General features: G+C 40.9%; 1 protein-coding gene across 2 annotated transcripts; it reads right to left on the bottom strand.

The window, feature by feature from the left end:
* Positions 1-5528: 5528 nt before the first annotated feature.
* On the bottom strand, positions 5529-11855 carry LOC115774048 (terminal nucleotidyltransferase 5A-like). Of its 2 annotated transcripts, XM_030721088.1 has the most exons (3): positions 10762-11855; positions 8999-9774; positions 5529-8816 (listed from the first exon to the last, which is right to left on the bottom strand). In XM_030721088.1, the coding sequence occupies exons 1-3, from the start codon at positions 11185-11187 to the stop codon at positions 8708-8710; spliced, it is 1311 nt and encodes a 436-aa protein (XP_030576948.1). In that variant the 5' UTR covers positions 11188-11855; the 3' UTR covers positions 5529-8707. The 2 variants fall into 2 exon arrangements, with proteins under 2 accessions (XP_030576948.1, XP_030576949.1); XM_030721089.1 differs by having other exon boundaries at positions 5529-9774.
* Positions 11856-13021: the final 1166 nt, after the last annotated feature.

Genomic DNA, 13021 nt, shown 5'->3' with positions numbered 1-13021 from the left:
TTGTAAGGAGTGAGCCAGCTAGTCGCAGCATTGATTTTCTCGGAATTGGTCTTCACCAACCCAGGGAAGCAACAGAGGACACGTGAACCTCACATTTTTCAGCCTTTACACATTTTATTTTCAAGCAGTCTCTGAAGCACTCTTCTAATATGCTGTTCATGTTCAGGTCCTTGGAAAAAATCAAAACGTCATCCAAATACACAAACACAAACAAGAGGTTAATAGTCCCTGAGAGCATCATTTACTAGGGGCTGAAAAACTGCTGAAGTATTTGTTAGTCCAAAAGACATAACCAGATATTCATAGCTCCCAAGCTGAGCGCTAAAGGCTGTCTTCCATCCATCCCCTTCTATAATGCGTACCAGGTGATAAACATTTCTGACACTGAATTTTGTGAAAATGTTTAGCAACCTCAGGGGCTCAAAAGCCATAATAATTAGTTGTAAAGGGTATTTGTTTTATAGGGTTATGTTGTTTAACCCCTGGTAGCCTATGCATGGACAGGAAGTTTTGTCTTTTTCCTCTACAAAGAAAAATACTGCACCAACTGGTGAAGAAGATGGCAGAATTATCTCTGCAGCCAGTGACTCCCTAATGCACTTTTCCACACCCTCCCTTTCAGGGTTTGACAGCATATATAAGGGGCTAACTTTGAAGGGGAGCACTGGGTAACAGTCCGATGGGGCGGTCATAGGGTTGGTGGTGGGGGCAAGGGGCAGTGCTTTGGATTTACTAAATATCTCACTAAGGCTGCGGTATTCTTTAGGAACCAGTGTGAGATTTGTGCAAACTCTGCTTCCCATGTATGTTTGCACATGTTTCAATAAATGGCTGCACCTATTTCCCATTTTCCTAGCAAAATATTTTAAAAAATGAGGATTCTGCACAGTACTTTAAGCAGGTTACTATGGTAACCAAGAGAGTAGTTTATCATCTTAATATCAGCATGTTAGTGTTGTCATTGTATATCTTTTCATTTTTTTTAAAGTTAAAGCTCCTCTGATAAGCCTAAATTTCACAGACTCAAGCAGAATTTACGTGAAAGGAATTTGTGATATGTTTTTATCAGCTTCATGCAGGCATGCAGAACCCAGTTGATCTTTTTATGGATTTATGACAGAGCATGTCTGGCTCCTATTGAAAAAACAAGCCAATTATTTTTACTGATGGAGCAAAATTACCAATTTGCGTCTTTATCTCTTTAGTATTTTTGCTCTGCAGCGAGCTAGCCTGTATTCCACTGTAGCCTAGTTGTCCAAATTATTTACACAACCAGGCATAAACACTTAAGATTAGGGATGAATCTGATTTAGTGCTCCAGCCAGCCAGCTGTTTGGCATCTGATGTCACGGAAAAATCTCTCAGTGGTTGGTTTGTTCCACAAGTCTGAATTATTATTATTGTGTTGCCTAATAATCAAGGGGATCAAGTTTTGCTTATGGCTGCTATTCATAATCTCTAAAGGCAACATCGTCCCCAGATGTCTGACACTGAGAGCTAGACGCTCGCTCATGTTTTCATGTAACACAAATACACAGACAGACGGTCCGAACACACTAACGCAGTCATGCACGTCTGTACGCACTCTTTTCTTCTTCATCCTGCTTTATCTCTCTTGTTCTCTTTCGCATGAGCACAGACACACAAATCACTGTTTCTCACAGTCTCGTCTTGCTGTTGTTTGATTTACTCGGTGACCTCTGACCCCAGCTGGGCTGAGCTGGATGGACTCTCGGTCGTGTTGCAGCGCCAACTGGTTTGTCTCCAGCGTGACCCTGCTGGACCTGTGTGTGCGTGTGTCTGTCTGTGTCTGTCTTTGAATGCCTAGACACACATCTTCATTTGTTTTTCATGTCACTCTGTGGTTTGAAAAGCTTCAACGTTTACATGCAGGTCCTTTCTTAAGTTTTGTATATTTGAACAAAATCGCTGTACTGCATATTTGTTTTAATTGCTGCTTGTTTATATCTGTCATATCTGCACCTGTGTTGCCTCTAAATAACAGCTCAACTAAATAAAGTTGCCTTCATGTACGGCTTCTCATCAAATGAAAGCCTCCTGTCAGCAATGCACCCACAATACCAGTGTTTTAGAAGCTGCTAAGTGACCTTTTGGTGTTACTCATTTCCTGTTTTTGTGAAGCCTAAATTAATTAAAGATGGCAACAGTGATTTGGCTCAGTCTGACCTTTGCCTGTGAAAATACTCACATAAGAGGCTGAGAGCATAACAGTGGGGAGAGATCTGTTCATTAAAACACCCCAGGGCCAAATTAAAAGCATTCTAAGCCAATTCATTCAGTTAAATAACAGATAATTCTCTTTAAACCAGAAAACTGCAGAAAATGACTTCATTTCGACTCAGCTGTGGTGCACATTGGCATTGTAGCCCACTTGATTTTCATACTGTTTTGAAACATTTAGTGTGTCCGTTAAAAAAAAGAAAGTCGTATCTTTTGAAGAGGTTCACTGGAGTTTTAAGTTTAGTTGTCTTCAACATGACCTTCACTGCAATGTGGCTCACTCTAAGCTATAAGCATTATATGAGTTAAGGCCTGGAGAGCTTAAACAGAACAGCATGGTCAAACATCTTATATCTACCTAGATGCTGAGAAATAATTAACTCTGTAGTAAACGAATCTGTCAGCACTTGTCTGAACCCATAGACCAAAATATTTTTTTCTCTTCATGTTTCTTTGATGGGTCTTCTTTAAGTCGTAGATGTGGTGTTTTTTTAAACATAAGTCTTATCTTTGAAGGCAGCTCATAGCTTTGAGTTTTTGAACAGATGTGGGATTCCCGCTGCTCTCTCCTTCTCATGCATCTTGAACTAATAAGGTCACGGTGGATTACAGCTTCTTAAAGGGACAGTTTGACATTGTGAAAATTCATTGTTTTCACTTTTTTACTCAGTGTTAGGGAGAAAAAAAATGTGTCCGTTCTAATATCTCTATGTGAAATCTAATATGATAGCTTAACATGGCATGAAGAGTGGAATTTGAGAAACTGGGTCTATTCAGGAAAAACAAAAACCACACTGTATTTTTTCATTTGTTTAGAGACAGACCGCCCAGAGCAGAGAGGAAACAACTCTGACTGCTAGTAAGAAAATGCAAAACGACTTTTTACTTAAGTAAGAGTTATAATCCTTCTTGAGTAGATTAATAGCATGCATCAAAATATATTTAAAGCACCTTTAGCAAACATACTCATTATGCCATTATGGCACTTTCAAAATCACATGCATGACATAGTTGGACTTAATGATTAATTCCTTGATGTGTATATATGCCTTTAATGTTGCAGCTTTTGATTACTTTAATTACTTTTATACTCCTGGGTAGTTTGAAGTGTAATAATGCAATTTATCTGCAAAATACTAAATAATATAATCTTTAAAATAAATTACATGGAGCAGAAACTTCAATACTTGCATCCAAAAAAATAGTGGAGTACAGTTGCACTTTCCTATCCATCCAATGTGTGGACACTGTAAGATTAATAGTTCCCCTCTAAACACGCACGGGTTGTCACAGGTGAGTCAAACATCCATATGCCAGTTTCAGGCTGCTGTATTTCTGTGAGATAGAATGTGTCTGTGTTTGTTTTTTGAAATATCTACTCATTAATATTAACAGTGAGTCAGCTGACAGTGTTTTTTTTTTAAGTCTGTAAGCTGAAGTTGACATTTTTGTAGCAGTTTGCTAACACAGCTGCTATGAAAGGGGTGCTAAAATAGTAATTTGACATATATGTATGACGGCTTGCACTCTGTCTCTGTAAGTTTTTAAGGGGCTGTTAAGTGGCTTCAGTATGCTCAGAGACGGCTAGTTTAATGCTTTCTCCTTTTCCCAGCCTTCATTAAAAGCTTTGCTAAGCAGCTGTAGGATGGGACTTCTTATTTTCTGTGAGGAAACAACACATTCTGACAGCAGTGTGAAAACGTCATGACATTTGTCTATTAAATTGCATTCAAGAACAAGTATTCTGCACATACAGCCTGACAGCAGTTTGTGAAATGGTTATAAATTATTATTTGTTAAATAGTTACTAAATGTAATTTATTCATTTGTGTTCATGGACACGGTTTGTGGTGCTTCTGGTTTAGACAGAGCAACAAACTTCACCTTAAGTGGCTGGAGGTGGTGGCATTTGTAAAAGGGACTTTAGTTTGTATCTGACATGGGACCAGCAGCAGTCATTTAAGGTCTGAATGACATATTGTCTGATAGTTTCAGAAATATTAAGTGTTTGTAGTGTTTACTGTAAGTCTGTCTGTGACTTTCTTCAAAAAAACTGACATGCTTCCTTTGCTCAGTCCACCAGTCAAGACGCTCTGTTATAGCACCATAGTAACACACTTCCTAAGCTTACTGTACTATTAGGTTAGTTGTTTTCCTTGTTGTGCAACACACTGAAGACCTCAATCCCTTGTTTTCCTTAAGCTCCCTGATAAGGAAGTGGACTCTTTTTTTTTTCCTATTCAAGCGAGAGTGACCTAAAAGACGGGATGGGACAGGTATGAGCTGCAGTGCAATAGCCAGTAAATCTCTCCACAATAGCCACACCAGAGCCCTGAGTAAACGGTTATGGAGGGAGGCTAATCAGCTTTTGGCAGATGGGCTAATATCCTTACAGTGGCTGAGAGGGGGGCCTATATTTAGTGTTCACTCTCGTCCTCTTAACGGGGGATAAAACTGGCCCTGTTCTCCTTTCCACAGCCCATCCATAGCTGCTTAAATTCCCTAAGAAACTGACTGAGGCAGAGAGGAAGGGAAATGAGTGAACACGAGATAATAAAAATAATGTTATTTAAAACCTAGATGATATAAAGCTGTATTCTCAAATGAAACAAAATAGAAATGTCACTAGAGTTAAACACAAGAAAATATTTTCAAAAGTTGAAATAAAGGCAAAAGCAAAGATAAAGAGGAGGAGAGGAGGAAACATAAGCAGAGTGTCAAGGAGACAGACAGAAGAAAGGAGAAAAAGAGATGAAAGAGATCATGAAAGACAGACTGAGTATTTTTTTTCCAGTGTTAGCAGGGAAAGTGACATCTGGAGGCTGAGGCTTGCGGGCATTAGAGTGATGCAGACCTGGATCCAATCCACTCACCAAGTTGCCATGTGTCCCTGGAGACCAGGGCTCTGCTGGTAGTAAGGTTTGTGTGAATTCATGATATCTGCTTGCTGTTTCAGATTTACTTAAAGCTAATGAGGTTGGCAAACAGTGTGATGACGGTCATTGACGTTCATCTGTGACGTCTCACGGAGGGGAAATCCTTCACGTTCAGCTGTCACTTGCTGGCAGCAAGAGTCGTGCATGTTGGGATTGTACGGGCACTTCAGAGTATTGACCTAATGAGGACTTTTCCTCTTAATGTCAAAGCCGGGCACCAAATCTAAATGCCAGAGCCACTTACCTTGGCTAAACTGAAGTTTAAGAAGGGGAAACTTCTAAAAACTATCATGCAAAGTGCTACTGTGGCTGGTAGTGTGTGTGATAAGAAAAAAAACATCTCTTGTCTACTGAACTTTAACACAATCATAAGATATTTATTTTCAGGTTCAAACAGGGTTGCTGTTGAAAACACTGAAAAAAACAACAAAACAATCTCTTTACAGCAACAGAAATCCACATGAAACAGCTCAGAGCACACGTACAATGAACATGTGTGTATATCTCACCCACTCCACCAATGTTCTGTTCATCAGCCAAAATTACAACACAAAATACACCATTAAATTCAGTGACGCAGCTTTGTCTGCTAATTTGGTCGAATAGAAACTGTACAAAAATAGAGATTGATAGAAAAATAGAGGATCTGACTTGTTTGAGAGAGAATATTCTGAGTGAAGTGCATGTTAAGAACTGAAAATATACTCCTGTCACTTCATGATCACTGAAAGAGTCTACTTTAAATCTCAGGCGACAGGCTTTAATGCCATTCAAATATCTGTGTAATTATTTTCAGACCAATTTCAACAGCTGTCATCTGTGTTCTCCTCTGCTTGCTGGGCCTGTGCTCTATTGCAACATGCTTGCATGCACAATCTAACTTTCACTCCTCTGACAAACTCAGAGTTTGTAACACAGTTCTTCTTTTTTTCTCTTACACATAGTAACATTTTTTCTTTTCAAGCAGATACATTGTGACAAAATGCATTCAAACTGCACACAAAATATGTTTAAATCTTAATGCATTTGATTAAAAAAAAAGACTTAAAAAATGTCTTCTATGTATTATAACTTTCCAGTGTAAATTTTGGAAAACTGATTGCCCATGTTTTAAAACTTTCTGTTGCATTTATGCATTTATGACTAAAAGGTACCCTGTAGAGTTTTTGATTTTAGGCGCTCAATAGAGCAAGGTTTTTGGTCGTATCGTGTGTTTGAGGATGCACATGCACATGTGATGCTATGCATGAGGTCCGGGGATGGACTGGTCATCTGGCAGACTGGACACTTTTCCTGTAGGCTGGTCTTTCAACAGCACATCAGGAAAAAAGTCAGAGAGCCAATATGGATAGGAGAAAAAGGCAAGGCACTTGTGGAGAAATCCAAAAGACAAAACACAGGTGCTAAATTCATCAGATTAACCCTAGAACACGTGAGTGAGAAAATCATCTGATCTTAGTGTTTTAGGGTTGAGGACCCGCGGGCTGCAGCAGATGATTAGTAGGTGCTGTGAGAAGAAGACAACCTGGGAGTAAAGGGAATAGAAAACCTGCAGCAAGCAGAAACCAATTAAATTCAGTTCAGTGTTTTTTTTTTTTTTTTTATATAGTGCCAATTCATCACCTCAGGGGGCATTTATATTGTAAGGTAAAGACCCTACAAAGGGTGAGGGAAAAAAGAAGAGGAAAACAGGAAAGCATAGAGAGTCAGCTAACAATGGGCTGCATTCTTGGCACAGATGATGAGGATGATGATGATGATGAGATGACGATAATTAGCATAAGGCTACAGTACTCTGGATTCCATGAACCAGTTAAAATCCCCTTGATAAAAGTAGTGCACAAACTAGCTTTTTAAAAGTTCTGTTGATAACAATTAAACTGTCTCTGCAGCCTTTGCTTGAATTCATTTGGCTGGCACTTCTATGAATGATGATGTAGTTTCCTAGCTAGCTAGTTATCGTTTCAGTGTTATAGTGGAATGTGAATAATTCCTAATTATGTGAGTGATGTCATGTGTCTCAGGTAACTATATTAACTTTTTAACAGATAAGACTGTGACAGTTAATCTGATATTTTGTCCCTGCTGTTTCTTGTAATGCTAATAAGTTGTCTAAATGGAAAAGTTTGGTTATTTTTGTTAACCTCCACTTATCATTAACAGTGTTCATTTCCTGTGTTTTTAGGCAGTCAGTCGATCATTACTCTTCTTGGAGCTGACTTTTATTTGGCCCTACAGTTTGCTGTCTACTTTCTCCCTCTCACATTTGTTTTAGGATTCATTGCAGAAAGGTGGGCATGTTTGGATAGCCAATTTTTGAAAGTGCATTTCCAATTGCTTAACCTTCCTTGATTCCCTTTCGCTCACTGCAAACTTTAGTGTTTTAAGGGAGTGGCATGGCTAATATGCATACTCGGGGGACCGCAAAGATGGGTAGAGTGTGATCCCATTGCAGTGGCCCGGTCTGAGTCAAAGTGCTGGGACTTATCTGTTTGTTCTGATTACACCCTGGTGAGATTGCTGCAGTTCATTTCATACTGTTTTACTGACCAACAGTGTTGAATGTACTTTTTAGACCTCAGGGAAATAGTGTAAACAAAGAAAGAAACTCCACAGGGTCCCTTTAAGTAAGCTCGAGCGGTATATATTTAAATTTGTTCTTTTAATTTGCATTTTAGTTTGCATCTGGCAAAGTGTACAAAAAATAGCAAAAGGTGCTTTTTAAATAAATAGGTTGCTATACACTCACCCACCTTATTTTGCAACCCCCTCTCCTCTCGAAATAACCATCTATTTTTATAAGCATTTTAACCCCCCCCCCCCCCTTCTACAGATGATGAGATTATGTTGTTACTTCCTCTTTGGTAATCAGGATGTGTACTTGTCCAGTAGGACTGCTGATAAGAACATAATCTTCAACCAAACACTGTTAAAAAAAATACATCAGTTGGTAAAATACCTCCCTCAGTGTTAGAGACCTTAGTCAGCATCTGTAAATTTTCTATCAGTACATTCATTATCATCTTGAAAATGTCATGAGAGAACTCAATAGTACTCTATGATAAAGAATCACAAAAATAACTCTTCCCTTTAGGCTTTAACTAGGCACTTAAAAAATGTATTCCTGTACAGAAATAAAGCATGCATTGTTTTGTTGTGTGTGTGTTTTTTGTTGGTTTTTTTGTTGTTTTTTTTTGTCAGAGTTCAGAAAAAACTCGAGTAACTTGAGTAACAAAGCAGATCTTTGGGTTTGTAAACAGTATTCAGTTCCTCTTTTTGCATTGTCTGTGAAAACAAAGTTCCCATCACGCACAGACACAGTGCAGAGGGTAAATATGTGAATCAAACCATCTTCAGTGTCCTTTGCTGCTCTTTGTGATCCTGTGTTTTTGGTTTATAATGTGAAGCTGTGCTTACATGCCAGAACTTACAGCACATCAGACTCCGAGCCTCAGCAATGGTTTGAGCTATCAAACCCTCGAACTGGCAGGCCAGCCCCACTTACTGGCATCTCTCCCTGTGTGCTCATCTTATGTGTAGCATCCTAACCCAGGAAAAAAACTTTTCTTTAACCAACTGCTTTGGTCCTGGTTCCTTGTCTTCATTTTCTTGCCCTTCCTTGATTCACTTCTTTGCTGCCTAATCTTGTCTCCTGTTTTCCATTTTTCCTTTCCATGAACCTCCGATCTCAAGGAGTGAGATAAAAAGATCATCATTCCTCCCTTTTATAGGGGGTGTGAGTCCCAGCAGTTACACAACAGTGCATGGATATACAAAAGGTTTAGTTACAGGGCAACCAAGTGGCATACATGGGATGCTGCAAAGGAGGAAGGTACTGCTGAGGAGGAGAGGGTGGGCATGAGTAGACAGGCTGAACCTGTGCTATGTAATAATTGCTGAAGTTGCCATCAGAGACATACGGAGCTGGCTGGTAGAAGCAGGTGACATTGGCAGCATTGGGGATGGCATTCTGCTCGACCAGAACCCGAAGGGCCAGTGAAGAGATGAGGCTGAGAGTCTGACGCCTCTCATGACCCATCAGGCATACAGTGCTCTCCTGCACCACACTGTACAGCGTGGCCAGGTAGTCATACTTCCTGTCCTCCAGGTCTACAAAGTGGTTCTGCAGATAGGACTCTAGCTTTCTCCTCTGCTCACTTACATCAGGAAAGTCTATGAAGAAGCGCGAGCACATGTAACGCTGCAGCAGTTTCATCTCGGCTTCGGAAGCTGCACGGAAACCCCGAACCAACAGGTGGCAGTACTTCAGCAAGCCCCCGCCTCGTATCTCCTCAGGGCTCCTTGTGCAGATGAGGCGCTTGCGCAGGTGATCGAGTGCGGTGGGGAAGTCACCATAGACGCTCTCCCCAAGGATTGTGGGGTGGAAAGTGGCAGCCATCGGGTGCTCTGAGCACTCGTAGAAGAGGAGGAGTGAGTCCAGGCGAATCTGGAAAGAGTCCACGCTGAATTCAAACTGCCGACGGAGAGAGTCCACAAACTTGAGCTCCACGTTCTTGCCGCGGTTGTTGGAAAGCGAGATGAGACTCCAACGATCTGAGTCGTTACACACCTTCACCATCTTCTGCACATATGCCTCCTACAAACAAACACAAAGTAAAACATGAAGGGTCATCCCACAATGGGAATCTCGATCTTCAAGTACATCTCACATTTTGAAGGTTTCAATCAGGACACTGAACCATCAGTGAAAACTAAAGACACTGTTGGAAAAGAGAGAGTGAGCACCTTTATACCCCTTTATATCTATACTGAAAATCTATATGCACAAAATAATTCTACCTTTTTTATTTGTGTGTCATGGAGAGCGTATGAAAGGCACTGCTGCATGAGTAACTAACTGTCTATACCAGCTCAAAATGATTTAAAACCTTGAGCACCTCTTTCAAGCCCTCACACAGTCTCACAACCTCTCAATCCCTCCTCCCTCCCCTTTCACTGCTGCTGTAAAGTGAAATTCTTGCAACAGTTTAACAAACAGTTCTTCTTCCTGTGATTGAGACCTGCTTATCAGATGAATAACTGCATTGTGGGTCAAACATGGAGATGCACTGTATTAAAGATGTTTAAAACCAGACAACTTCACATTAATATGCACCAGATAAAATCTCAATTTGGCCTGTTAGTCATCATGTTTTGCTGATGACATCTGTTGGTGGGCCATTAGTAGCCTGGGTAGTCCTTGGTATCCAGGTAACTGAGGTCTGACTGATTAATGTGGATCTGACCCCAATTGGATTAGACAGAATCCTCTTTGAACTGGAAACCAACCTTTTTACTATTTGGAGGCTTAATATCTGTTCTGCATGGACATGTTCAGGGCACTTCTTTGATTTTTGTTTTTTTCAGACTTATTTAAGTGCAATTTGGGTGCATTATCAAATCTAAAATGTATGTAATGAGAAATTTGAAATACTTGTGCTTCATGTGTTATTTTGAAGCTCTGTATTATATGCACCATTTTTTTTTTTTTTTTGAACACCTGAAAGTTTAAAACAAATGCCAGTTCTGCTTCAGGAATCATAATTTGTTTACTGTATCCGAGTCACATTGTTTCATACACTACCTTTAAGGTCACTGGTGTGATCTTTTCTTTATTCACTCCCTCGGGCAAGAAGTCTAGGAGTGAGTCCAGAACTATATCTTTCACTATCTGAAACTCTATCTCTCCTTTCAGCTCAGCGCAGAATATTAAGTCTAGATCTTTCCATCCCAGGCCGCTGTCCTCGTGCAGGACATAGCTGGCTGCCGATCCGTTTAGCCGCACCTCCCGAACATGTATTCGCTTCTCCTTCATGCGGCTGCGGACCACCTTGACGATATCCCGTGGCTTCACCTCTAGAGTCGGGAAGCTCCATCGGCCGTGAATGGGGATGGAGCCCGTGAGTATGGTGTCCAGCCGCTGCACTTGCTTCCAGTTGAGCACGCTGAGGTTGATGCTCTCCCCGTCTGAGTAGCTGTCAGCCGCGGCACACTCAGCACTCTCGTTCATGTTGATAGGAGGCAGACGAGGATGTAAATGGCAAAACTTTCCACTAACCCCGTCTGGAGTTGCGGCATCAGCTGGAGGCAGCGTTCTGTGGAATTGACCTTTCGGAGCTGAACTCTGTCACAACACGATGATGGACGACAAAACGTCTTTACGCATGACGAAAAGAACAAGTTGGGCGGTGTTGCCCTACTTCTTACATAAAGTCTGCTTCCCCAGATAAACTCAATTCATAGGCTTGTGAAGCGTCCGCTGCCAGACTACGCGCTCCGATCCGGCTCCGTCACCAAACTCCGGAAAGCGCCTATAAACTGTGTCGGTTGTTCCTTTCCGTGTCAGCTTTTCGCGACGTCCCAGAGGCTCACTGACGCATCCATCTTAACTGAGAAATCCGCCTGAGAATTTTTACTTCTGTCTTTGGTTCACTTTTTACGCACAGATTATTGCGCATCCATACAGAGCAATCGAAACTTTACGCATCGTTTTTTAAGTCTGTAGCACGTTTCCGATCCACACCTACTTTCACGAAGCGGTGAGCGACTGCAGGTTTTGCTTTACATTTTGGCCGTTTTGTAGCTTGTTGACACTGCGCGATGTCACGGATGTCCCACTCCACAGCTGCTTGAGAAGTTGTGATCAGAGTGCTTCCCGTCTGAGAAGCGTGGGGGCGGCTCGGTTTGATTGACAACCCACACCTACTAATACCTCCCCCAGCTTCCCATTGTTTTCTTTTAGTGGCTACAAGTTTGCCGATCGAGGCGTGTCTTAAGAAGATACCGTAAAACAAAAGCACTTCGTATGCCAAAAAACTTTCACACTCCCATTATTACAGAGATGCAGGAACCCTACACTTGTCTTTCTTTGGGGTAGCCTACTCTCACTGACCCAACTCTTCTCTGTTCAGTTTGAGACGCAGAAATGTATGCATCTTGTCATGGTGGTACTTTGAATACTTCAAAGTATTGCATGTACGCCCTCTAGAGATGCGGTTTTTGCTCATATCATCTCGTCTCTTAATGCACTTAAAATCCACCAGCGTATTCTGTAATATATGTTATCTTATACTAATATAGATGTTTGCTTTGAACGTTTCTGACATGTAGGATGAAAGCTGTCGGTCAGTATCTTGGGTCTGGGCCATCGTCTCTCGGGTTAGTTGTCATGAAGAATCTATCAGTGCGGAGCTCGACGCGAATATCTGCGTCACTGCAGACGAGCTCATAAACCAGATTATCGCAGATTACCCTCTATGTGCAGTGTCACACACGTTCACACTGACACACAGGGGATGCGCAGAAGCAAGTGCACACTTAAACATCAGGGTTAAAGTGCCATCCGGATGCATGCTCTAAACACAAAACACACAGAAAAAAACAGAAATGTGATGTTTGCAGTCAGCCAAGTTTTGCCTAAAACTGAACCAGCAAACCAGTAACTGTCAAACAAAGCAGGGGGTGTAAATATTCAAACACTAAATTTTACAATAACTATAAATAATTGTTAAAAAACAGCGAAGAGCTGTTTCAAAACCTGTAATAATTTCACGTTTGTCTGAAAGCTTGAAAATCTGTTTGGCATTTTAAAATCAGAGACATGACTCACGTGAATAATCCATGTCCATTTACAACATGGTAGGCAGCATTTAGATCAAGTTTACTTTAACTAATCTCAGTATAGTGGCACTTGTTGATGCTGTGAAGTGTAGCAGCTACTTAGTTTTTAAAATAATATGAAGTGAATTAGAAGATACTACACATTTACTGCATGTGCAATTGCAAAAACTTTATAAGCATCTGTGGTGCTGTGTTACAGGAAATACTGTGCCATTATTTCCAGA

The sequence above is a fragment of the Archocentrus centrarchus genome, chromosome 24, assembly GCF_007364275.1.
Source record: "Archocentrus centrarchus isolate MPI-CPG fArcCen1 chromosome 24, fArcCen1, whole genome shotgun sequence".
Taxonomy (NCBI): domain Eukaryota; kingdom Metazoa; phylum Chordata; class Actinopteri; order Cichliformes; family Cichlidae; genus Archocentrus; species Archocentrus centrarchus.
This window is presented reverse-complemented; position numbering and strand designations above follow the sequence as displayed.